General features: G+C 41.1%; 1 protein-coding gene across 7 annotated transcripts in view; it reads right to left on the bottom strand.

Moving 5' to 3' along the window:
- MAP3K7CL (MAP3K7 C-terminal like) overlaps positions 1–27819 on the bottom strand; it is a 79876-nt gene that overhangs the window by 20435 nt on the left and 31622 nt on the right. Inside the window, exons 3-6 of one of the 7 annotated variants that reach the window (XM_032476564.1) lie at positions 17960–18091; positions 14565–14618; positions 12992–13100; positions 383–444 (exon numbers count right to left, since the gene is read on the bottom strand). In XM_032476564.1, the coding sequence (XP_032332455.1) occupies positions 383–444; positions 12992–13100; positions 14565–14618; positions 17960–18046 (312 nt within the window). In that variant the 5' untranslated portion in view covers positions 18047–18091. The other 6 variants (XM_014551094.2, XM_032476576.1, XM_032476570.1 and 3 more) reach the window with 6 other exon arrangements.

The following is a 27819-nucleotide window of genomic DNA, read 5'->3' as shown; positions in this document are numbered from 1 at the left end:
GAGGTTATTCTGAAGTCTTGCCACACATGACAAGTCTCCTCTGCACTTTATCACTAATCCAAAATGGGCCGAAACTGCAATCGTCCAGAAACATTCACAGCCAAGGAGAGCAGGGACCAGCCCTGTCCCTAGGCTCCAGAAGTCTTTAAAAGGGGCTTGTTTACCCCCTAAGTTCTTGATATTCTTGTGCTCTAGCCAGATAACCAGATAGGGATATTACATGAGGGCTCTGTGACCTCGGAGCTCAAGAAATGCAAACCCTGCAGACGTGACAGCTGCCCCCACCCTGTCTCCAAGCCAGTCTTTCCCAATCAAGTCACTTCTCCACTCACTGTATTCCATGAAACTAAGGAAAGAAGAAAGACTCTAGAAAAATCCTTACCTGGAGCTGCTGGTCTAACTCTGGAAAGACCAAAGGAGTGTCGTCTTCAGGAGGTGTATCATCTGAAACATGAAAATAAAGTGATTCTTCACTACAGAGCCATTTCTCTCAGGTGAGTTGTCCTGCTGTTACCAACTTTGGATTCATGGAGTTAAACCATCAGTGCACACTGCTTCGGTGATTTTCATCACTTCAGTTGGCAACAGAAAGAACACAGAAGACAATTTTGCTAGTTTCGAGACAAACAGAAGCACAAACTGCATAGCTGGTTTGAGCAAAATTTTGCAAACAAGTATCAGACTCCTCGAATGTTCAGTCCAGTAGCTCCCCAGTTAAGAAGCACTGCTTGTCTTTCTTTGGCTCATACGGTAGCCAAAACCAAAAAATATGATATGCAAGAAAGTGCTTTAACAAGGTGCTAATGAGGTGACCACGACAACCTCAATGGGACAGGAGAATGTGTGAGTGAAAAATAGAAGTGTCAGCTCTGCTCTCAGACTCCCAGGGTGGCAGGCTTTGATGGGTCTGCCCTCTGCTCTTACCACAAACCACCACCAACAGGCAGTTGACCAGAGCTTCGTCCGGGTTACGGTGGGTCACAGGCAGCAACCTGTTCAGGGCGTTTCTTCCCCAGGCACCAGGCAGAAGTCCCAGCCTGAAGCCTGATGCACTGCCCCGATGCGGGAGAGCCCCAGCTGGGACAGCCCGCAACTCTGTCCTCAGCTGCCTTCCCCTGGCTGACTGGCAGGTGTTGCTGGATCAAAAGATGCGGTTCTCAGAAGCGTCAGAGGAAAGCTCAGAGAAGATTATCCAAATCGCAAGGACATACTGCTGCCCCAGCCCGGGTACTAGAGGACAACCTCCAAGCCAGCAGACTCTGGCTCTGCGGGTCCAGTGGCCACTCATTTCCAGTCCTCTGCTTGATGACCGCATCTACCCCAGGTATGACTATGAGAATAAGAAAAAATTAGGCCAGCCGAATAATTTAAATACCAAAATCTATTTTAAATCATTAGAAAGAAAGAGCATGGTTTTTAGGTTCTCACCGCCATAACCAACTTTATTGATAAAAACTGCTGAAGTTCTACTTGAACTAGGGGAAGTGATGCAGGGCACACACAGTGCAGAAGCAAGCATCCTCGCCCCCGCTCACTGGCGGCGCAGTCCAGAACACAGCGCAGCACACCAGGAGCTCCAGGCTTGTCAGGGATTACGTTTCTCGGAATGCATCAAAGATGATCACCAGGAGGATAATTCAAGCAAGGACAGTGTTCACCTCTGCCAAACACCTCAAGGGCCTCCGGTACATTTTAATCAAGAATAGTATAATAATACTCCCTCTTAAGAGAGGCTTAAGACAATGATGATGCAGGACCAACTGTGCACCCATTTGTCCCTATACCTGTGCCAGTCAGCGGATGCTCACAGGTTCACTGACACTACGCAGCTTCAGAGAACAAGCAGAAATGGAGAAATCTTCCCAAGACCCTCACCGCACGCTGGAGGGCTGTCTCACAAGGAAACCAGGAGAGCCGATCCCTTGGCCCTTGCAGTGTTCTCTTCCCGCACAGAGGTGACAAATTCTGCCAAATCCTGTGACTCTTTAAATCCACCTCATCATTTGCAAAGAATTGGACAAAAGACAGAAATATTTAAAAAGAAAAAAAAAAAGAAAGAAAGAAAGACCCTTGGAGCTAGCCTTTGTTACAAAACCTATAGTTTGTAAAACCGATTTTGATCTAAGGTGCATTTAAATTTACTTCAATAAAATATCAATAACCCAAGCATCATGATTACTTTAGCTCATTGAGTTCAAGGCCAGAAAAATCTGGCAAGGGTAAATGGGAACATATGACACTTTGGCATCCCAACCTAATAACCATAGATGAGCAGGCACTTGTTAGAAGGAGAAACCACTTCTATAAGGTGCCAGAGCAGACAGTGCATTCTAGAATTCTAAAAGACAGCGAGGAATGGAACTCAAAGCTTCCTGGGACTTAATCCACCTTGTTCCCTGTGAAGTCACATTCCTTCCTGCTTAATTATAAACAAAGTGAGGGAAAAGTTATTCATTTACTTTCCTATAGTAAATAGCAAATACCTGGTATGACCCAGAACCAATAAAGCCCATTATAAAAATCAGTCATTACTGATAATCACTCCATGTTGAGGTACATAGATGTGACCAGGCTGATAATTCTGCAGATAAGTAATGGCTTAAGATTGGATTCCTCGAGTTGAAATAACAATCTAATTGATTGACAGAGACATATACATATGACGGATGTTTTAGAGAGACAAACAAAATAAAGGCAAGACTTTTGTTAAAGAATGGATCGGGTTGGATTAATCCGAGCAGGAAATGGCAGCAGAAACAAGCAAACCAAAGACAGATGTAAGGAGATGACGGAGTTTGAAAGCCAGGCCTGTGTTTCACTGCCTGATGCCATCTGGTCGAGCTGGCATCCCTGCCAGCCAGAAATTTCAGGGCTTGAAAAGCTGCTAACAAAGCTGCTCCAAGTTGATGTGTGGTGTGTTTACTTTTAAACAGTGGCTGCCTTCTTTGACTGGTTTTAAAAATAGGCAAATATTCTAAAAGCAGAATGATGAATCACAGGATTGGGCCAAAAAGGAAAGAAGGAAAATGACTCAGGCAGACTAGTAGCACAGCTGTTCCGCAAACATTTGGCCGAATCGTGGTAAAACATTTTGACAGTGATATCGGATCAGAGTTCCTAACAGCAGTTAAGTTTGTTTTGACAATTCCAGAAGCACAAAGGAGATTGTACAGTAGCTATGCAAGACACTCCCTTGGCAAATTTGGCTTTTAAAAGAAAAAAAAAAGGAGAATAGTTGCTAGATAGGTTTGCAATTTGATAAAATCAGAATACAAGTACACTTTTATTAAAATTTCTGCATTTACCAAATACTTCTTGAATGCCTATTACATTAAAGGCAGGGACTGAGCTCCTATGCTGAACTGGCAAATCACTGTCATATTTTTTGATGCATTAAGAAAATAATTCGTAAGCTTCCTTTTCAAAATGGTACTGTGGGGGCTTGGTGGACCAAGCAAAATGTATCCTCAGGAATTTGTTAAAGGACAAAATATAAAGGAAAGAATGAAAGAGGAATTTTTTTAATAAACAGATGTCCACGGCCTGTTTTGCAAACACGATGTGACTAAGTCAATGGTACTTAAGATAGAACTTTCTTATTGGTATCCCAACCATTAGGACATACCATAGTACATTTTATGATGGGCTTGTCTCTGTATCTATCTAGCAGCTGTTGGGTTGCTTTGGTGGTTATTCTGTTTCAGATTTCCTTAAATTGTCTGATCTGTGTTTCTCCATGAATCAGTTGAGCAGGACCTACAGGGTCTGTAATCCAAATTCTCACTGTCATTTAGTCATTAGATCTACGCAGTCAGAGCTCTCAGAAATGCTGCAGCTGGAAGGACCTGAGCAGTCATCTAGTCCCGGACTTTCAGAGCAGCGCTGAAGACAAGAGCCCCCAGGAGGGAAAGGAGTGTCATAAGACTAAGGGGGGGGCGTCTCTTCACCATGCCACCTTGTTCTTCACTGTCTGCTCAGTAGGTTCCCACACTCATATTTCATGAACCAGTAAAATTTTCCCCCCAAATATTGGGAATCATGTCCTTAGAGTGGCCAACTTTGTATTCAGCCAGTGAAGATGATTCCAAAACAGCTACTGTGATCATTAGCATCTCTTTGTGACAGAGGACATTTGAACACCGAAATCATAAGACAAACATAATCTTCAAATACAAGCATGTCCATTATATTGGACACATTTAGCTTTATAGACACACACACACACATACACCCACAACCTCACTGCCATGTCCTTTCTTTTGTTTTACATCAGAGAGGAAAACTTCGTCAAAGTCAGACCAGGTCTGCGAAGCCGCACTGAGAACAACTGTTCTAGAGAATGTCTTGACTGGACTTTGGGGTCAATTGTCTCCCCGGCCCAGGTGTGTCTAGGCTGGGAAACTCTAAATCCTTGGTAGAATGAGTGTAGGTTTCCACACAGAGAAGACCTCAGGAGAGGGAGAAGTCACACTCAGAGAGCGTTTCCAAGGCTCACTCCTCTCCCCACCCAGGAACTTGAGAGGCAGCCGGCCCCGAATCCATTCAACATGTCTACACTTCTGCAGTCACAGCCCGCATCGTGGGAATGTGACTGTGCCGTCACAGGGGTCCTTCGCCCAGGCAGGCCCGTGCTTGGTTTAATGATCAGGGTGCACTGTCGAAATTCCTAACAATTTTTGAACAAGGAGCCCCAGATTTTTTGCACCGTGCCTCCACAAAGTATGTAGCTGTCCCTGCCGACAGGACAGCCTCTGAGCGCTGGTGTCTGAAAACTGTCCTCCAGGGCACCGGGGCAAACGGACACAAGAGGCAAGTGTACACGAGAAATTGGCACACTGTAACTGACTATACTTCAGTTCAAAAAAAAAAAAGAGGCAAGTGAGTTTGGGCAGTGGCTACAGTGCTGAGGCACCCGCAAAAACCTTTCCTGGCAACTGTTTGCCTGCGAAGGCTCTTACCGGCTAAGGACACAGCAGGTCGGTGTAATTCAGTAGGATCGATAGTCATTTGAATCTCCAGTAGACCACTTTTTAATTGGTGAATGTGGACAATGAACATAATCTCTCTGAGACTCAGTTTTCTCTTCTGCAAAATGGGCGTGATATTTCCTGTCTCAGAAACTTGTCTTAGTACAGGAATGCATATGTCAATCATTTAGCCTACAGCCTGGCACCTAGGAAACAGTCAGGAACAATAATGAAAGCTTAATGTAATCGTGTTTACTTTCCCTTCCTTTTCACCATAAATTTGACCAAGATGGTGTTGGGGAGGCAAGGCACTTGTGTGCATGTGTGTGCTTATATGAGTATGTGTATAATGGTGGGGTTTAAGGTTATTATCTCCATCATCTGAATAATTCAAAGAGAACAAGCAAGGCCAAGAGCACTGCCTCTAATTCCTGAGTTCTCCCCATGTCAAGTTAAGGGAGATTTCCCTGGTGTGGCCATAACCTCAGGTCTTCCAGGTTTACTCTCTTCATTTAAATCTGAATTTGAAAAGGGTTTCTCTTTTACTTCCCTATCAAAGCAAACCCTTTCTATATAAAATACTGTAAAAAAAAAATTGTTACCTTATGCCTGAAAGGTCTTTGAGTACTTTAATTTAAATTTAAATCAAGATTCACATTTTATTTTTAGAAATAAAAAAAGTGACATAAGGCTGCCAACTCCCATTAATAATACATAAAAAAACTATCTTAAAATTTCTAGATACCTTGGTTCTTGTTAAAGCATCACATAGTTTTAAGACACATCAAAAGCTTTTTGAAACTTTGCTTCCTGCTTGTTAAACATCAGACATATGAATCCTTTAATACACACTGGATATTCAGGGCCCATAAAATTAAAAATATAGATATGGATATGGATAAAAGTACAGCTGTGGTATGATACCTAGCAGATTGTCAATTCTTTATAATTAACAAAATTCACCACGTTACATAAACCAGTACCTAAAGCTATCCGCAAACAAGATCATACATCAAATAGACTGAATGATATTTCTCTGCATGGAGAGATCTGATTCAGTTTAAAGACAAGTTTTATGTTTCTTAGAAACACTCGCCTAGTTACTATTACTGTAGCTATCATTTTGTGAATCTTACTGATCTATCCTTTTAGAAGAATATTTTGACTTATTTAGCTTAAAAACATACTCACTCAGCCAGAAACATCTGCTTCAAGAAAAGCCCTTTGGAAATATATTTATTTCTCAGTACACAACTAAGTACAATTTACCTCTCCCTTCTTTCCTTCCTACTCTATAAAAACAGAACTTTCCTCCATCATTTCCTGTGATCACTGGGGATGCTATTTGCTGACAGAAACATTTATGCTTTTCTCTTATGACACGAACCCTACATGTAAAGGGCTAATAAAGTAAAATATCCCCAAGGGCCTGGTTTTGAAGGGCCTGGCCCTTCCCAACACTTATTAACTGTTTGATCAGGGGCAAGTAACTTAACCTCCCTTAGTCAATATTTCCACATCTGTAAAATGGGTATAACAAAATCTTCCCCCAGACTTGTTGCCTGTACTAAACTGACAAGATGGTACAAGAACAAGCATCCAGGGACTCCACAGGCATTCATTTCCTTTCTGATCATTCCTAACAGCCTTCAGCAACAGATTCCAACCAATACATCCAGTTGTATCTCAAAATATCTTTGTATCTCAAAGAATCTTCACCTGATATCAGAATCACAAACTCAAACCGGTTATAGATATTGTGTCATTGATTTTATCGTATTTGATAATTAAATTTCTACTATGGGTCTCAGCTCTGTGCTCTGTAAAGGCTGTAAATATAGGAGACCCCCTCCCACTGTCAGCATCCCCTCGAGGGGTTTTCAGCTGATTGTTGTCACTGCATGCCCAGGCAGCTTGAACGGTAGGGTCAGAATCGGGACGGAACACAACTTCAGAGAGTTCTAAGAAGCTCACCTGGCCCATTTCTCCAGATGCCATCGTTACCCAGTTGGTTGGTAGAATTCCAGTGGGAACTTTGCCCCTAGACTTACTACTGATTTCCCTGTGGAGACTCAAAAGTACACCCTGAGAGAGATAGAAAGATAAACCTCAGTTTTCATTGATTGCTTTGTGTGAATGAGGTTTTCCAGAATCTTTCCAGTTAAAACAAGGATTGAAAGTATAGAAACTTTGGGGGCCTGAGGATGGAGAGAAAATTAACACAAAAGGTAGAAAAAGTTGAAGGAAGGAGACAATGACAATGCGACACTTTTGCACGTGTGCACAAAAAGACACTCCCACAATCCCCAGTTAAAGTAGGTTCAAGGGTAGCTATTTTAGCTACTCGGCATACCTCCCACTGCTACACAAAACACCCAATGTGTGAAGACAAAATAGTATTACTTAAAAGAGACACCAACAGAATGGGTCTTGGATTTTTTTTTAACTAAATGTCTTATGATTAATTCATGCTCAGCTTTGAAAAATTCTAATAGCTTGAAAGAATTTTTTGAAACAAAATGTTGAAAGCTACCAGCTTGGGTTGATACCAGTGTCCTTGACTCTTTCTAGATAAAAACCAAAAACTTGAAAAAAAAAAAAAAAAGCCATGGTCTAGATTTACATGGAAGTATGCCAGATTTTAGCTCAGCTGAAGATAAAGAAAATTCTCAAATAATTAGCATGAAATCTTCATATCTGTCCAACTCTAAATTCTCTCTAACTGGAGAAGGGCCAGTGATTCTCTAATAATCCAAGAGGTGGGATTCATATTTCTCTTATTCACATTTTCTATTGGGAAAACTAACTTCACAAAGGTCCTGATTTAGAAAGTCAACTCTTTGGAATTCCCCTTTTGGAAGTAATACCAATCACATCATTTGTTTGTTTAGGACAAGCATTGGTGTCTCGAGGACTTATGGTTAGCTAAGTGTTACTTAATGAAGGAGTCTAATGATGGGCTAGAAATGGTGATTGTATTTTAAAGGACTTCTTTCTCCCCTTAAAAACTTGCTTCCTTTATTTAAGCCCCTGGAGGTCCATAGTCTTTTTGGAGACTTGTGGCTCATTCCGCTGCCAATGAACAATGATCATTTCCCCAACTCCCATCTCCAAGGGTTGTCTGTCACCAAGTCCTTTCAACCCTTCCTTCAAAATGTACTCTGAATTCAGTCATCCCATTCCATTCTCAAATCCATGCTCAAATCACCTTCCCTGTGCACCGTGATAAAAAGGCTCTTCCATTCTCTCATCTCTCCACATTCCAGACTCTTGCACCAACTGAACGCTTACCATTTTCATATTACTTCTTTGTTCAAGAACTTTTGACCCTCTGTTGCTTCTGATCAAATCCAAACTCTTTCATCGAACATTTAAGATTGGCTTGGCAACTCTAATCTACTGCTATCTGAAGAGACAGTCTACATACGACTCCAGCACAACGCCCAGCTCAAAGAAGGGCTCAGGAAACAGCATGTTATTCTTCCACAGATCAGACCTCTGTTCCAGTTGAAGAGAGTTTTAGTATTTCCTGAACAAATCGCACTCTGACTCTTGGGTCTAGCTCATACTTTCTGTTCGAAGGGAAAAGGAAGAAGAATTGTTAAAAGATGTATAGCTTCCTTTTCTTTTATACCTGGTATCCAGAAATGGTACCTTTCCTACACATCTTTTCTATGCCTTACCTGCTCTCAAGCCCAGGATGAGTGTCACATCTTCCAAGAAACTGTTCCCCTCCCCTCTGGGTGACACCAATTATGCCCCCAAATGTCTTTGACTTATAAAACCCATTGGAGAGATCATGATCAAGATGCGCTTCCCTTCTGCTCATCCCACCAGCCTGTGGCCAAGTGTAGAGATGTAGACACTAAGTAAACCTCAGCTAACGGATAAGAGCAGAAGCAGGGACACTCACCATGCACCAACTGGACAACTAGTCCCTAAACAAGTGCCGTTTAGTTATAGCAGAACTACAGTTACACCTGCCCCATCTTGACAGGAAGTAGAAGTGTCAGATGTTGGTGAAACACAGAGCTGCTCAGGGGGTTTTACTTTCCTTAATACTCCAGAATCAGAGGGTGTGGAGAAAAGGGCACCTCCTACACTGTTGGTGAGAATGTAGTTTAGTTCAGCCATTATGGAAAACAGTATGGAGAGTCCTTAAAAAACTGAAAATAGACTTACTGTATGATCAAGCAATCCCACTCCTGGGCATATACCCATAGCAAACTCTAATTCAAAAAGATACGTGCACCCCAATGTTCACAGCAGCACTCTTTACAATAGCTGAGACATGGAAACAACCTAAAGGTCCTTCGACAGTTAACAGGATAAAGAAGTTGTGGTATAATTTACACAGTGGAATAGTACTCTGCCATGAAAAAGAATAAAATAATGCCATTTGCAGCAACATGGATGCGCCTGGAGAGTGTCATACTAAGTGAAGTAATCCAGAGAGAGAAATAAAAATATTGTATGATATCATTTATATGTGGAATCTTTTCTTTAAAAAGGGCACAAATTTACAAAACAGAAACAGACTCACAGACACAGAAAACAAATTTAAGGTTACCAGGGAGAAAAGCGGGCAGGAAGGGATAAATTGGGAGTTCAGGATTTGTAAACTAACTACACTACTATACAAAAAATAGATAAACAAGGTCCTACTGTATAGCACAGGAAACTATACTCAATATCTTGTAATGGCCTATAATGAAAAAGAATATGAAAAGGAATACATATATGTGTGTGTATATATATATATATACATATATACATATACATATATATAAATGAATCACTATGCTATGCACCAGAAATTAACACAACATTGTAAATCAACTATACTTCAATAAAAAAAATAGTAATCCAGAATCAATCACCATAAACACAGCAGCTAGCTGAGTCCCCACTTTCTGTCAAGTGCTATGCTAATGCTTCACCCATACAGTGTTATTTAATTCTTACAACAACTTTGTGAATTATTACTATACAAATCTTATAGGAAACTGAAGTTAAGCAATGTTGAGTGACTTACCCAAGAGCAAAAAAACAGTGATGGAAATGAGTCTGGAAACCGCTGTTCACTGACTCCAAAGCCCTATGCCCTTAACCTCGACACCAAATCATCTCAGAAAAATATGCATCCCCCCCCAAAAAAAAAAATGGTCCTAACCTAATTGGAGGAATAAGCACTGCTTAGACTCATGAGAAATGAAAAGTCAACATTCACAAGCAAAGAATTCTCCTTTCTCACGGACTCTGCTTACTCTTCAACAATAAAGTCAATAATATGGAATTACTCCCAAAGAGTCTATCTTAGCTTTCTCATTTATTATGAAAGTCTAAGATGTTTTCCTTTGTTCTCCCCCTAAATGTGTGGTCTGTAGGCATAGGCACTGGAATTCAAAAGGCGTGCACAATGTGTGTGATGGCAAGTGTTGCTTGCTGTGGCACTCCACACACTCCTTATTCAAGAATTCAGAGGGAGTGTCCCCAAATATCTGCGAAGCATCTTTCTGCGCACTCGTAACCTCAGGTGCATGGGAAAGACAGACTGCTGGGCTTTGCTGTGAGCCTGCTACAGTGGAGGAGGGGCATGGAACGTATGTTTTGGATAGGTGCTCTCAGGTTATCATTTTAAGAAAGATTGAGAAAAACAGAACCCCAGCTCCTGCCTTGGGTTCTCCAGTTGGGCGCTCTTTCTAGAACTATGGAGACACACTGATCATTAAAAAGAATTTAAATTTGGAAGTTTCTTCATAAGGCTTCCTGAGCACCTTTTTTGTATAGCTAGAGGTCAGGAATTACTTGAAATACATGTCATTCCTTATTTGAAGCTACTACCGTCTCAAAAGACCTGAATTTCAGAAGCGGGCATTCTTGGGACATTTGAAAGAGACTGGAACAAATCAATCTAAATTGACTGATGAAAAGCATGCAGGAGTTCCCAGTTAGGGGCCAAAAGGGATCAAGGGATGGTGATAACTTAGTTACAAGTGGTACATCTTGTACCTCAAGGAAGAGTCTATTCATGCAACCCAAAGAGTAAGATACACCTCTCCAAGGCTCTTTTCTGCACGAAATTAAATTCTGTTAAAGTGAAGATGAGGAAACAATACATTTATTTATCTCACCCAAAATTATGATATAAATAATATTGTTTGGACTAAATAAGATTTATATACTAAATTTTCTTTGTAATGCTGTTGATTGTAACAGGACTTGTTCTGCTCACGTGGGACACAAACACAAGGAAGAAAATTATACGTCATCTCTCTCCCTGGATTTTGGGTTTACATGTGTCTGTCTTGAGTGCCAGCCACTCAAGCACTGATCATTCCTCAACATCTTGCATTTATGAAATGCATGAGAACAAATGGAGCTTTTCTTTTTGGTTTGTTTTTCATTTTGTTTTTAATTATAGACTTTATTTCTTAGAGCAGTTTTAGGTTTACAGATACATAGAGCAGAAAGTACAGAGAGTTCTTACATACTCTCTTTCCCTTCACACACAGTTTTCTTTTTCTTCTTAGAGATGCAGCAGAGGGTAATGGAGAGTTCAGACAGTCAAGTCTAGGGACGTGGGTTTAAATCATAACCCTGTTACTCACAACAGTGTGCTCTCTGGATCTTGACCTCTGTCTCTGCAAATTGGGAATACTAATGCCTAAATTGCATGGTTATCTTAAAGATTAGAAATAATATAAATGAAGATCTAATGCAAAGACAAACACAATTAACGGTAGTTATGTCTGTGTTGGGATGATTGCTTTGCCTATTGGGAGGATTTCCCTTCACCACTGTCTTTCAAGGCAAACCTGAGTGGAAATCTAGTACAACAGTAGCCGTGGGAAGAGTGTTGGAAGAACAGATGATGAGAAGTCAAGGCTTCCCCTCTTCCCACTCCAGGACAAGTCCTCCACTGGGGGCTGCACAGTCCAGGAACCCCACGGCAGAGGGGCCACCACCATAGTCAGCTGGTATAGTAAAGACTGAATGGGCTGGCTAATGTCAGACTTCACAGAGCCCGGATCCTTCCTTTGCCTTATTTAGGGGAGGAACCTGTCCCTTTTCAACTATTAATTTTTAGAGCTCCCCTTCCTACCAGAGCATAAAAGGAAGGAAGAAAGGGAGAGGGGCAGGAGGGAGGGAGGAAGGAAGGAAGGAAAAAAGAAGGAAGGAAGGAAAGAAAGAAAAAAGAAGGAAGGAAGTAATGGAGGGAAGGAGAAAGGGAGAAAGAAAGAAAGAATCAACCCTCAGAAGACCCAAGGCTTCGATGGTAACATTGTTCGAGTGTGCAATTATGTGTGACTTTTAACAGATGACATTAGACTGAGAGCTAAAGCTGACACCAGTGGAAGAGATCCGAGCCTTCCCTTCCTCACCACTGTGGCCTCACATCACCTGAGGTCCCCATCAAAGGTGGGCCACTGAGCTTGTGTGTTAAGAGGCCACTGAAGGAAGCCACGACAAAGGGCCCTAAGTACGGCAGCTCACCTCAGGCCTTACTATTTCCAGGGGGCCCGCCTCACCTGTCCCGTTCATCACTCCGGCTGCAGTCTGCTGACTCAGGCAGAACTGTGCAGCACCAGTGAGAAACCAGCATTTGGAACTTAGGCTTCAGGAAATGCTGCCGGACCCAGGACAGGGATATTTTTATATTACCTAAGCTTCTGCCAGCTCTTAAACGTTTCCTCGCGCAGCTTTTTTAATGATGCCGTAGTTTGCTCTTGTTAGAAATTGTGACAGCTCGGTGAATTTTATAATAAAAGAAAATAAACACGGAGAAGGTAAAAAAGAAGAAGAAACGTGCTCAAACAACCAAAGGTTTGGAGACGGAAGCATCACTAGAGGCGCTTCTGAAAGCCACAACCCAACAATGCACGATGAAAAATCACGTTCCGCATCATGGGGTCATGACAGGCATGCATTTTTAAATGCCCTTTGTGGAGCTAGAAAAGAGGACGACAAGGAGGCAGCAGGCAAGGGGCGGGGGTAGCCCCAGCCCTCAGAGTGGAGCATACCTGATGCATGATCGAGGCTGAAGGCGATGCGCACTGGCTGATCAGCAGGTACACTGGCGGTGCTGATCATGTGGGCACCTGAGCCTTGGCCTTCCTCTGGGTCTTCCAGCTGTAAGGACAGGAGAGACAGCCATTGTCACCTTACCCAACATCATCCCTCGAATACTCAGAGGCTTTTGGAAATTAGAGGGGAAAGTTAGGACACACTGCTTTCTTATTTTAAAGACATTCCTGGCTCCTAGCTTTCCTTCCCTACACCTGCTGCACTTAAAACTCTTCTTCTGGCTTGAAAAACATTTGCTTTGGAAATACATCTAGAATGAAATATAAAAGATGGAGCAAAATCTCCACCCACCTCGCTTTTTAAATATCTTTTCACACTGACCAGTTTAACCCTGGCCCTTTGAGTTCTTATACAATGTTTTATTTTTAATTGAGGGGGGTAAAGAAGTCTTAATAAAGCATCAGACAGCTTTTCACACTCAAAAGCCTAAAATGGACCTGAGTTATTGATCTGGGAGTGGTAACAAATGAGTATCATGGAATTATTTCAAAAATATCAAAAAACATTTTTAAACATACCACAGTTATGTTGCAAATAGTATGTGCTTTATGTATCTGATTACCTGTAAATCTTTCAAACATTTCTAAGGTTGTACATCTTAACAGTGTATGATATAAGCAAAAGAAAAAGACAGATCCTAAAAGCATCTCACTGTTGTTCTACCCCACATGGTAAATCACCATTTAATTAATAAACTACGATAGAATTAATGGAAAGACATACTACAGAGAAGACGGGCTGGTTGAGGAAAAACACATGAATATTTCTTTGTTATAATAAGATAATTTAGCCCAAATATATTTTAGCCTAGATGTTTGATAATTTTTTCAATGGGACTAGGAAAAGATATTATTATAAATACGTGATATCTTTGTCATTTAAACACATATATTTAACTTTTCTATTTTTAGTCATGCTCCCCCTAAACCCTCTACTTTCCTTCTCATGGAGACAGTAAACCAAAAACTCTAAGACATTTCAAGGAAAATGTCTCTAAAAATGGTAAAATATAAATCGTCCCTTTAACCATCCTGAGCGAGATTCTGGGAACTGTTTTATCAGGACATTTTCTCACAGCAAGGTTTCTGATTCTTTCCCATAACTTCTCTATCTAAAAATAGTGTCTAGAACACTGAATTTTGTTTTTACATTTATAGCACCAAAGCAAAGGCATACACACACACACACACACAAACACACACACACACATATGCATATTTAGACATATGTATATCTAGAGTCACCCAGTATTTGAAAAGAGAATAAGTTTATATTAAACACCTAGTATAGCTTTGGAGAAAAACCAGCAACTGTTTATCACCCAGTTAGAATCAAATTTGGCCCATTCATTTAACACTACAAGTAGCAATGAACCATAAAGCACTTAAGTCATGTCATTCTAAGTTAGAAAAAAAAAAGTATTAACATGAAACATTCGACTCTAGAAAAGGGTAATATAAAATCACTGTTACTTGACTCAAAATTGGTTTTATCTTAGCTCTGACATACATTGCTGTGTAGTCTCGTCTGCTTAGAATCAACCATCTCGTTAGCCACCTGTTCCTAGGGAATAGAACAGACTGTCTCAAATTTAACAAAACAAACAATAAAAATCCCCTTAAAGTTGTAACCAAAAGAAAAAGTCTTATTGTTACACCCTGTACCATCACCAAACCATTTTATCATAACATCTGAGGATGAAAAGCTTCACTCCTCTTTTGGCTAAATCTCCCAGTGCTTTCCTGCACCAAGAAATAAACCACAAGAGGTGGAAACTGGCCTCTGGGATTTTGTAAATAGATCTCTGGTCGGGTTTCCAGCAACGGGAAGTGGAATTGACAAACACAGCTAATTAGAGCCCCTCCCCTCCACACAACAGGGAACATCTGTCTGCCTCCCAAAGGACAGCAGCGGCAAAGTTGGGTGGATTTTGAGTTCCACACGGTGTCAGCCACAAGAGCCCCTAAACCCACTTGCCTTTTCATCACACCGCCTGGGGAAACGGGCCACTGATTCCTCCTCTCGACTGTAGCAGAGCTTTGGTTAAGTTGCTGGTGCTCTGAGCGTTTAGTTGGGTTTTCACACCTGTTGCCTTACCTCACTTAGTGGAGTGTCTGCACTTGTGTAATCCAGGGCCAGCCACTGCCTTGGCCGGTCGCTGCCTTTGTGGAGTAGAGACCTAGTAAGAGAGCAGGCTGCACCTGCCGCATAGCAGCCGCTGACAGTCTGAGGAGCAGTGACAGCTGTGAGGTCAGCTCGCTGCTACCTGCTGTCCCCCAGACCCCGGCGTCCCACGGGGCCTCCCTGTTCCACTTCCCTCCACTACCCCTCTCTCCTTTCCTTGCCTCTCCCAACAGCCAGGATGTTGTCATGCTTCTAGAAAAAGCCAGAGCAAAAGAAAACCCTCCTCCTGTCAGAGGCATTGATAAACAGCAAGTTGTGGAGAGTCCAAATGTTTTAATTCATTAGTCCTGGCAAACCTAAAATACAAACAGACTTGCTTCACAAGACAGGAATGTCTTCAGCCTGACCCAATCGGTGTCTGTGTCTATTCCAGCAAACTGGCAAAGATAGCATGACTCCAGTCAGCAGAAATGTCGGCCGCTCCAATCAGCAACCCGAGACCCAGCCAAGTGGGACCGGCCTCGGGCCGACACTCAGATGATAGCAGCGATGATCCCGCTTAAGAACGTGAGGTCTGAGGTTGAGCTGCTGCTGGGCTTGATGACTCGATGCCGTCTACGAATGCAACCGACCGCGAGACGACTCAGCGGTGAATAGGAAGGGAGAGTCCGAACTGTTCAAACTTTTTCATAGCTATCAAACTGAAGCTCAGTATGACTTTAAACTAGCTGGATGGTGATGTTGAGGTTAAATAATTAAAGATAAACGAGTTTTAAGAGAATGCACAGACTGGGAGAAGAATCTTTGCAAAATACGTACCAGACAAAGGACTGGTATCCAATACCTAAAAAGAGCGTTTAAAACAACAATAGGAAAACAGCCCAATTGAAAAATTGGGTAAGATCTGAACAGACATCTCACAAAAGAAGACGTACCGATGGCAAATAATCATATGAAAAGATGCTGAACACCGTATGTCATTAGGGACATTCAAATTAAAACAACAGTGAGATACCAGTATTAGAATGGCCAAAATCCAAAACACTGACTACACCAAATCCTGGTAAGGATGAAAAATGGTGCGGCCACTTTGGAAGATGGTTTGGCAGTTTCCTACAAAACTAAACATATTCTTGACATATGATCCAGCAATCATACTCCTTGATAATTACTCAAAGGAACTGAAAACTTACGCCCATGGAAAAACTTACCCACAGATGTGTATAGCAACTTTATTCATAATTGCCAAGACTTGGAGGCAAACAAGATGAACTTCCATAGGTGAACAGATAAACAAACTGTGGCACCTCCAGACAATGAAATATTATTCAGTGACTAAATGAAATGAGCTGTCAAGCCACAAAAAGACATGGAGGGAACTCAGCATATTATTAAGTGAAAGAAGCCAATCTGAAAAGTCTACATACTGCATGATTCTAGCTATATGACATTCTGGAAAAGGAACAATTAGGGAGACAGTAAAAAAATAATCAATAGCTTTCAGGGGTTCAAGGAGGTGGAAAGACCGATGGAGAGGAAGAGAGGGATAAATAAATGGAGCATGGGATTTTTAGGGAAATGAAGCTATTCTGTATGCCACTAGAATGGTGATATATGGCATTATACATTAGTCAAAACCCATAAAATGTACAACACCAAGAGTTATAATACAAACTGTAGACTTTAGTTAATAATAATGTATCTGTGTTGACTCATCAATTGTAACAAATGTACCACAGTAATACAAAATGTTAATACTTGGGGAAATTAGGGGAGGAGAAGTGTGGGGGGAGGGGTATATGGGAATTCTGTGCTTTTCACTCAATTTTTTTCTGTAAACCTTAAACTGCTCCAAAAATGTTAAATAAATAAGTAAAAGGACTTGGCAGATCTCCCTGAGCTCATGAATAAAAGGCTAATTTGTTATGTTATCCACAGCAATAAGGGACACAGATTTGGACGATTAAAGCATTAATATATAAACCTAGTTGCACTTCTAACTGCAAATCTTTCCAGGAATTATTATTACTGTTTAGATGTTATTTTAGGGTTAATAATATCATCTTACATATTGCATTAAAATTTTTCCAAAGAGTCTTATCCACTATCTCATCTTCATCTTCCCAATAATCCTATGAAATAATTACAGTCAATATTGTCATCCCTATTTAACAGATGAGCAAACTGAGACTCAGACAATTTAAGAAATGGCCTCAATGATAAATGATCATTATGGAATAATGACCCAAATAAGATCCAAGTTTTCTAATTTTTAGTCCATGCTATTTCTGCTCTACCAGGATGCACTCTGTATGAAAGACCAAGCTGAGTTGTTTTATTGGCAATGAAACAACTAGTCTGGCTTTCAACTTTTGGCTTGAAGGAGACAAAGGTACAACCTTCTTCATGGTCTAGCATCCAGGTTCATCCAACACCAGCCATATTTATCATGACGCCTAAGTTCAACCCCAAGGAAATCAAAATTGTGGATCTCGTGTGTATGGATGGGAAAGTAGATGCAGATTCTGCACTGGCTCCCAAATCAGCCCCTAGGTGTGCCTTCAGAAAAGCTGGTAGTGACATTGCCAAGAGAATTAGTGACTGGAAGCATCTGGATTCCAGTGAAATTGACTCTGAATGGAAAGACCCCAAATGAAGGGGCTCCTTTCTGCTCTGCTCTGGTCATCCAAGCCCTTGGCAAACCACCCAGAAATAGAAAAAGGCAATTACACACTAAACACAATGGAAATATTGCTTCTTGTGATATTATCAAAAAGCACCTGACAGACGCAGCATAGATCTTTATCCAGAGAATTCCCCAGCATCTTCAAAGCAATCCTTGGGACTGCCCATAGTGTCAGCTGCATCCTATGACATCAGCAGTGGCGTGGTGATGCCCAGTTGGTGAAGAGCTACAAAGGAAAAGATTTGTAAAGGACAAGCTGACAACAAGAAAAGAGCAAAAAGAATACGTCTGAATATCTAATTGTGCTCTGTCCAAGCCTGATCATATAAATTCAAGGCTTTAAATAATAACATTCACCAGTTCTTCTGTTCCCATGGGAGCAATGATGCATTTCTTGGCTCTCTATCTAAACACTTCCAAGAGAGCAACAAATCTGAAACCCAAGTGAAATCCCTTCCCACAAGTGTAACCCAAAATAACTACATGGTATTTTAAGAATTCAATAGAATTATACTAATTCAGTCCAGAAAGAATAGCGTATGCACATCAAAATATTAACAGTTAACAGTTGGCAGTATGTCTCTGTAGAGAAGCAATGTGTGTAAGTTTTTGTTTTCCCCTTTCAGTAGTAAATGGATTTTTACTGTTACATGGAAAGTTATTTTCAATGGAATTTGAGGAGTTTTTCAACTAATGGACCCTTGATTTGATTCTAAATTATAGTCTACAAAATGCGCAGCAGCTCATGGTACAGATTGTTGTCACATTAATGTGATCTCAATTTCTTGATACAATCCAAGAAGCATTTTGAGAAGACTTAGTATGTGCCAGGCTGGCATTTCCCAAATTTGCCTCATTACTGGGTTCATGCCTTTTAAAAATACCCATTCCCAGGCTGTGCTGTGGTGGTAACTCAATGGTTCATACATTTAAACAAGAAATGCTAATGTTTGTGTGAAGCATTTAGAGAATGGTTTAAAAGACATTTTCATCAATACTTTAAAGTTAGCTCTCCACTGCTATGTGACGAATGCAACCTATGGTCTCCAAAAAGAAATTTTCCATAATAGTGAAATAATCAGTCTTCCCTTATAACCATTGGTCATTTTTTTTTCCAATAAAGGATCAGATAATAAATGTTTTACACTAAATGAGCTGTTACAGTCACTGTCAGAACCACTCATCTCGGCCATTATAGCACAAAAGCAGCCTTGGACAAGATATATTTGAATGGATGGGCTCCAACTTTATTTACAAAAACAGAAAACAAATGGACATGCCTGTGTGCCAATAAAACTTTATTTACAAAACCAGACAGCAGCCTGGATTTGGCCCTCAGGCCATAGTTTACCAACTCCTGCCTCACCCTATCCCAATCTGAAGGTCCAGTGGACATCCAAGGCATAGCTCCCTGACAGTGGCAGAGGCAGGGGAAGGGTCTCCTCGGAGAAAGATAACTTTTCTTTTTCTGCCACTCAGTCACCTCTCTTCTGTTCATCCCTCCCAACTCCATCCCCACAAACAATTCTTACATGTCAGACGTTTCTTCTGTCAGTGACACAAACGCCCCGAAGTTATTTCTTAACCCTGCTGTTCTATAAAGCACTTATACGTCTGTTTGAAACAAACATAAGTGAATAGATCCTTAAGCAAATGAGTACAAGGACTTAGCAGGTTTCCTTGGTCCGATGGATGGAAGGCAAACTTTTTACGACATGCACCACAAGAAATCTGCACAGATTCAGGGGACTGGATTCTTCCCATTGGCTCAGGGGACTGCGAGTGGAATGCCGGGAAAGCAGCCGGAGGACCTGTCGCATCCCGTGAGCTGGTCTCAGGCCACTGTTCTTTGCGGTGGTCTCTTCCTCTGCCCCTGACCCCAGCCACGCCGCCGCTAAGATTTCCCACAGTCCCAAGGACTTTGCACTCCTTACTTGCAGCGATGTTGTCATTCGCTCCCAAACTTGCTTGTCAAGTGAGAGATCACCAAACAAGGACGGAAGCTCCAAAACAAAAACAGGGTAGTCCCTCCTCCAAGAACTTCTGATCAGACGCTGTCAGAGTCTTTCATTTTAAAGGTGATTGGGAGTCAAGTTGACTTTCAGGCTTAAGAGAACGGAATGATCAACTTTCTATCCTTTTTGCCATTAAAGCTTGAGAGAGACCCGAGCAAGATTAGAAGTATTCAACCACTGAGTGGGTTCTCTTTCTTGGGCTTTGCGTTTCTCTCATTGAAAAAGACAGAACAGTGTGAGTGTTTAAGAGCCAGGCTGCCTAGGTCCCCAACCTGGCTCTGCCTCTTGCTGGTGTGGGACCTCCATAAAGTTACTTAACTAATCTGTGCCTCAATTTCCCCAAATATGAGGAATAATTATGGTATCTATCTTACAGGCAGTTTTGATGATTAAAAGACAGTATAAGAACTTATAAGTAGAAATTATGACTTCAAGGGGGCAAAAATATAGGGAAAATCATACCCAAAGGTGTTAGAAGAGTTAAAAGATCTAGGTTAGAATTATGATGCTGCCTCCAAAAGCTGTGTGAGTTTAAACCAGATGCTTCACATCTCCAGGACCTCAGTTTTTCTGTCTAGAACAGAGGTTGGCAAACTTTTGCTGTAAAGGGCCAGGGGGTCGATATTTTAGGCTTTGCAAGCCATGCAGGCTCTGTGGCATTTACAGTGGCCCCACCATATCCATGAGTTCCGCATGTGTGGATTCAACCTCTGTGGTTCCCTGAACCCACAGATGCATAATCTGCAAACATGGAACCGTGGATACAGAACCCGTGGATGTAGCCAGGAAGCCTAGCCTACTGTCCTGGGTCATTGTCTATACAGGACTAGGGCATTCATGGATCTGGGTTTTGGAGGAGGTGTCCTGGGACCAATCCACTGTGGATACTGAGGGAAGACGCTACTCATCTCTGCCATTTCTATTGTGGAAAACAGAAATAGACAACATACCAGTGGATGAATGGACACCAATAAAACTTAGTTTACAAAAGTAGTAAAAAAAAAATTGGCACATCTGCATTCCAATAAAAGTGTATTTATGGACACTGAAATTAGAATTTCATACCATTTCCAAAAGCTACCAAATATTATTGTCAAATATATATTTGTCAAAGATTTAAAAATATAAAAATCATTCTTAGCCCATGGACCCACCAAAACAGGTAGTGGGCAAGAGTTGAACTAAGGTCCGTAGGCCCATAGTTTTCAGACCCTTAACCTATAGAATTAGCCAACAAGCAAGCAAAGGAAAACTTAAGGTTTCCTGAATTGAAATAATATAGTGTGTGTGTGTGTCTCTGTGTGTGTGTGTGTGTGTGGCTACTGTTTTGCCTTTTTAACCTTATACAGAATTTTAATGGTTTTATAGTATAAATTTATAATTTATAGTTGATTAGATTTGACACACATGTTCCTATTTCTAAAATTACTTAGACATCAGACTCTTGGAGATAAAGTGAAGTTTCCTTTAATATTCTTGACTATGGGAAATCGTATTTATTTTATATTTCAACATTTGCATCTTTCCCAAGAATACAACCTGGAAAGATTACTAAAACCAAGTTTTAAAACTTGTGACTCTAGAACAGGTAAGTTTAGTTTATCATTTTAATATTATCCTAAGGCAAACAAGAATTTGTTGTCTGTAAAATTCTCAGTGTGTATCCCACCAGGCAACCCCACTCCCTTCTTTAATGCAACTGAGTAGCACTATTGTACCAAAAACCACCATCACACCAGACAGTGACCGCCACAGCAATACTTCTCCAGCATCATCAACCATCCAGTCCACACTGAGCCTCCATGTTTTCTCACAAATGCCTTAAGTTATTTTTTAGGTTTGTTGTTTATTTTTTATTAAAAGACCCAAACAAGGTTCAAATATGTAATTGATTGCCACTTTTCTTACATTTAAAAAAATCTGTAAGTACTACCTCCAACTAATTTTTTTTACGATTCATTTGTTTTAAAAACCATAGAGTTTCCCACAGCTGCACCTCCATCATGTCATTTAATATGCTTCTCTGTCTTCTAGATTGCCTGCAAATTGACAATGAGACCCAGAAACTTGATTGAGTTCAAGCTTAATTTTTTTTAATGCAAGACTGCTTCATAGGCAGTGAATACTATTCTTCTAGAAGAAAACTCCAATATTGACTTAGATCATTTTAATAATAATGTTACCTAAGCAAGTACACATAAAACTATGTTTAAGCTTCTTATGAAATTCATAAAACCAGGTTTGCAGACTGACTACAAATAAAACACCAAAGTTAAAAGAGAATTTAACCACATTAATCTAACATGACAGAATGCTTTCTTGAAAATAAGCAAGTGCACACAGCTTGAACATAAGACTTCTTCTCTGGTGCTGATTAACCAGTGTTCCTCCTCTCCACATGGCCACAGAGATGAAGACAGCTCCTGTGGGACTTTTCCTCTGTGACTTGCTTTGAAACTCATTTTGAGCAGTGCCCACGACATCCTTCGCCTGCATACAATAAGCATGCATTTGAGGCAAGTGCTGAACACCTGGTCTGTAAACATCCATCGCCTTTTTTTCTAATCATAACTGCGGTTTTGTACCATGTGAACCCATGAACACAAGCCTGTTAAAATTGAAAGGCCTAAAGAGATGTATCCCAAATGCCTTTCAGACATTTCTCAAATGGGCTTCAATTTTAAGGTCACATCTTTACTAAAATTATTAAGGAAACTGGTTGAACTATTTTTAATAATCTAAAGCACTGAGCTCCATGATCCATTAAATATGGTGGCTTTCTGCCCTTTGAGGGTGTGTCTTTACTTTGAAAGTTTTCTACTGCAAGAGAGGGCCAAATGCCAGTCAAACCTCCCTTGTGAATGAGATGAAAGGGGAGAAAAAGAAGTTTTATGTCTGACTTAGTCAGGATTCTTTTAGTCACAGGAGTCAAAAAACAATTTAGCACTGGCTTAAATAACAGAGTAGTTATTGGCTCACATAACTACGAAATACAGGAGGCTTTTTGTTTCTGACGTGGATTTATCCAAAGTCACAAAGACATCAGGAACCTGTCTTTCTCCACCTCCTGGGTCAGCATTCTCCTATGTCAACATCATTCTCAGATAGAGTGTCCCATGAGGTAGCCACCAGCCGCCTAAACTTACATCCTACCAGTTTTAAAGCCCAATAGAAATAAAGTATCTTCCTCAGAATCCCTGGGTAGGACCACCTTCAGCCAAGTTTGAGTCCCACGTTCACTGCTGTGGAAAAGGAGCAGAGTATGTGGACAGTGTCATGGGTGGAGAGGGAACTATTCTCCAAACTGATAAATTAATGTTGAGCATACTGAAAAATGAAAGAGAAGGAAGGAAGGAGGGAGGGAAGGAAAGAGAGAGGAAGGCAGGGAGGGAAGAAAAGGAAAGGCCACTTAGAAATCCTGTCTTAATATCTTCATAAGCTGGATATGTCAGTGTCCCACAAAGACAGTCTAGTTTCAAGATGGCAACGGTAAATGACTTTGATGGGGCAAATATTACATGCCGCTCAGCTAAGCTCTTTTCATACATACGACATCACTTAACGCTGAGAACATCCCTTTAAGATAGCTACTGTTATTTCTGTTTTATAGAGAAACAAACGGGACTCCAAAAGTACTAGTAATTTGTCCAAAGTTTCAGAGCCAGTAAAGTATTGGGGCCAATTGGTTTGCCAAAATACATTTCTTCCCCTGCAAACCAAAATCGGTTCAAGGCATATGGCTAAAATTGCCTTTGTAAGAGACGCATTTTCCTATTGCCAGAATGAGAGTCTCAAAAAGTCATTTCTTTAGGAAAGAGAAATGCCAAGCCTCGGGAAGTACAAAGAGATTTGTTTACTTTAGTAATTTAATGCTGGTAGGTACCAACAAATCTGATCACTTCATCCAATGAATAAAAACCATGAGTTACTCCTTCTGCAAGGAATTAATGTGAAGTCCATATAATTAACAATTAGAACAATGCTTAATATTAGAGTAGAATTAGATCTTAATCCAACTCCTTCTTGAGGAAACTGAGGCCTAGGAAAAGAGTTCTGCCTTTGGAGTGGAGAACAAAAAGAAAGGAGATTCGTGCTAAATGTTTACACCTGTTCCAGCAGCAGCATCCTCTGTTTTAGCTTCATTTATGCAGGAGTACAGAAGGACCACCCAAACAATACCTTTGAAAGCAGAGTGGGACTTTGAGAGGGCAGGGGTTTATGACAATTAGACTTTGAAAGAAAGGTAGAAGTGAGGGAGGACAAATTCCTATCTCACCAGTCCTTCCCCAACAGCGCTTCCCGGCCATCACCTCTCCAGGGAGCATCGGCCACCAAACTGGGTGATTCTTCCTCAGAGATCTTTACAACATCCGGGCGGTGACTCATCACTAGACACCTGCCTTGACTCTCTTCTAGATCATTCTTCACACGGCCGCCATTGCTCACCTTCCTTTAAAAAGAGAGACCGAATCACTGTCACTCCCTGAGGAAAGCATCTGTTGAGCCGATGCTGTTTTCAGGATCCTCACTCACACAAACACCTCCTAAGGCCCCCGGTAGGACCTTTGCAGTGGGCTCATATGGTCAGATGTCTTTGTAAACTTTGCAAAAGTGAGATATTTTAATTGCATTGGTTAAAACTTCTGTCTCTTCCCATTCCAAATCCCCCTCTGTCACACTTCCACACTTGTACTGAGTGGAAATGGAGTAGTTGTGAGAATTTGGCTAAATAGTACATTTCCTATCCATGTATTTAGGTGGTTCTCTGTCTCAGTATAGAGTAGGTTGCTGGCCAAGTCAGTGTAGAAGTCTCTCCCAAGATTACTCCCACTGCCCACTGTGCCAGCTCACACAGCTTGACAGCACAAAGGTGCAGAGCCATTGGTCAGCTCATGGTATTCTGTGTGCTAAAGGGCATTCGTGATTTTGCAGCCTTTCTCTGCAACAATACTCTATGAGCTTCAAGAACTAGTAACCAAGATCCACACTCCTATTTCTAAAGAAACTTCCAGGTAAAGATGGTAGCTTCAACACTTTCTATGTCTAAAACCCTACTAAAATGACAGTAAAGTTTCGTTGTTGAATTTTTGTTTGTTTTTATTTGTTTTGTTTTGCTTTTAGGCATAAATCCACAAGGATGTAGAGAATGGGAAAGAAGACAAAACAAAATTTTGAGCTGGAAAGCAGGTGGAAGAGCGGTGAGAGGTGATTAGTAGACCAGAGAGACTCAAACTTCAAGCAGGGAAAGCTGAGAATGAAAGCAGATTACACAGTTCATACAAGGAGAAAAATACAGAAGAATCAGCACAGGAGACTGCAAGGAAATGGAGCTAATCTTCAATGTTCTAACAGAAAAAGTTGTTTCCAACCTAGAATTCCATAGCTGACCAAATTATTCATTAAGTCTGAGGGTGAAAGTCTTAAAAAACATTTACATCCTGTGTACTTTTCTCAGAAAGCTACTAGAGTAAACCAAGAAAAGGAAGACTTGGATACAGGAAACAGAAAGAGTCAACACAAGAAAGGGTAAAATAACCTTTCAGGATGGCAGTGAAAGATTACAGGGTGATCCTGTGTGGTAGGTGTAGAAGACAGCTCATCTTAGTGCCCAGATCATCAGGTCCAAAGAGCTCTTTAGGAAAAGGAAGTGGTTTGACTACTTGATGGGGACTACAGACGTGAGAAGAAATTTAGAAGGTCAAAGAGTTTTCCAATGGAATTAGTGACAAATGCAAGAAATGAAAAAGCACACAAACAAAAAAATGAACTCCAAGGGCAGTCTGTAGCAAAGTAAAAGTAACCGTAGTTGACTATTTGCCTCAGCTGTGAGTTGCATTTACATGACCTGAATAATGTAAATGTTGAATATTGATCTAACTAAAATGATACTGTTGAAAGGAGGTGGCTTAAGAAGGGTGCTTGCATATGTGATGATGTAGGGGTGCGGGGAGAAAATGACCAAATTCTGATCCTCCATGGTAAAAAGCCAACAGATAATGGCCCAGACTGAAAAAAAGCAAGAAATACAAACATGTCTTGTAGAGGTGGGAGGCAAAGGCTCACAGAATTCTCTAGAGAGTCCTTACCTCTGGAATGGAGAAGATGGGAAAGAGGAGGCCTAAGCCCTGGAAGGATTTTTGGTAACAAACCTTGAACTCTTCGCCTTTTTGACGTAAGTGTGTAAAACTGTAATAAAAATTAAAATGTTGAAAAATCCATTGGTTGACTCACTCTTGCCTGGAGGATAACATACGGCATTCAAAGTCCTTCCGAATCCATCCTAGTCGTCTCTGTGCTCATGTCCCACCCTCCCCACGACAGGGCCACACTGAACTTCCCTCAGGGCCTCAAACACTACACTAGCCTTGGTGTCAACTTTGTACCTTTGCAGATCAGGGCCATCTCGCTAGTCATCCCACCCTCCGTACTCCCAAAGGTCCTCATTCATTTGCATGTAAAGCACTTAGCAACAGGGAACGTTGCTTCCATCTCTTTACAGATTCACTCTCTTCCCCCATTAAACCACTTGAGCAAAGACAAGTGCACAGTGCCTGGTCTGTAGCAGGAACTCAGTAACTGTTTCTGGAGCTCCATTGAACCTGGGATACAGTATCTGGTAGGGAAGGCACCCACAGAAGCCAGGGACACAAAGAGAAAAGTGAAGAGATGTCAGCTGACTTTGCCAGTATCTGGAATTTTGTCACCTGCCAGACTTAGATACAAGGTAACTGTAGATCTGTTTTTGTGAAGAATCGATAACCAAAAGGCCAGAGATATGACCAAGTGAATGCAGGCACCCCTGCCCTAAAAGGCATGTTTGAAGAACCTACCTGCTCACTATTTACCACAGGCTGCTGTTTTGTGTAGTGCCTGGACTCTTCAGACCAGAGCTGCGTCTCCAGAATATACAGGGGATTTTAAAAGCTGTGTGAGAGAGAGGAAATGAGGAAAGGGGACCAGAAAATGGGATGTCAAGACTAACCTGAAATTCCAAATAGGATGTCCAGAGGGACAGTCTAAGTTATCCTGAGTAGTATGTAATGAAACCGTCCTCTCTAGCTTCCTAGGAAACGTTCGGTGAAATCCACATCATTCACCAATGCTTCTGGAGTTGTGTATTTTGAGGATGTAAAGAAGCAGTGAGTCTGAACTCAGACGTGGTTGAAGAGAGACAGCAGAGGTTATCCAAAGGGCAAAGTCACTTTGGGGGATGACTCTATTCCTGAACAGCATCACCAAGACCAGTGGCATATGGAAAGTTGCGACAATCATCTAAACGAGAAGCCTGTTGGCATGGAAACATTTTATGCTTCATGGTGGTGCCATTTAATTCAAGTCACCAATTCAAACTTTTCCATTTGATTATCAGCTTAGTCTAAGACTCCCTGTTTCCAGAGGTAAGGTCAGATGTCGAATGACACAGAAATGCAGTGGATGGAGAGCGGGATATGGCTTAGCAATTCACCTTTTTATGGAAAAAGTCACTAACACAAAGATAGGAGAAAGAGGACTCTAGTTCCATAAATGGCATCAGACTGAGTGATCTTTGCATCTTGGTTCTGTCTCTAACTCATTTAGCCACATTGAGATCGCCACTTCACGTCTCCGGACCACAGTTTCTCACCTGGCAGGCAGAGATTTAAAATTGATGCTCTAAAATTCTTTACAATTCTAAATTCTTTAATTTTAGGAGGTGGAACAGCCCCAAAATGAAAAAAAAAAATTATCTGCAGAATTCTTTCTCTAGTTTCGATTCAGTAAAGAGTCAACTGGTTTGTCACAAACCAAAAATACATTTTACAGCAATCGAAAAGAAAAGAACAGAATGGAGATAATCCCTTTTCTTTTCCCTATTGAAACCAGTTAGCAACGCTACCTCCAATTTTCCTGCCAAACCCCCTTAGTCATCAGATATTTCGTACTCGAGCAAAATCCATTC

The sequence above is a fragment of the Camelus ferus genome, chromosome 1 (assembly GCF_009834535.1).
Source record: "Camelus ferus isolate YT-003-E chromosome 1, BCGSAC_Cfer_1.0, whole genome shotgun sequence".
In the NCBI taxonomy this organism is placed as follows: Eukaryota; Metazoa; Chordata; class Mammalia; order Artiodactyla; family Camelidae; genus Camelus; species Camelus ferus.
This window is presented reverse-complemented; position numbering and strand designations above follow the sequence as displayed.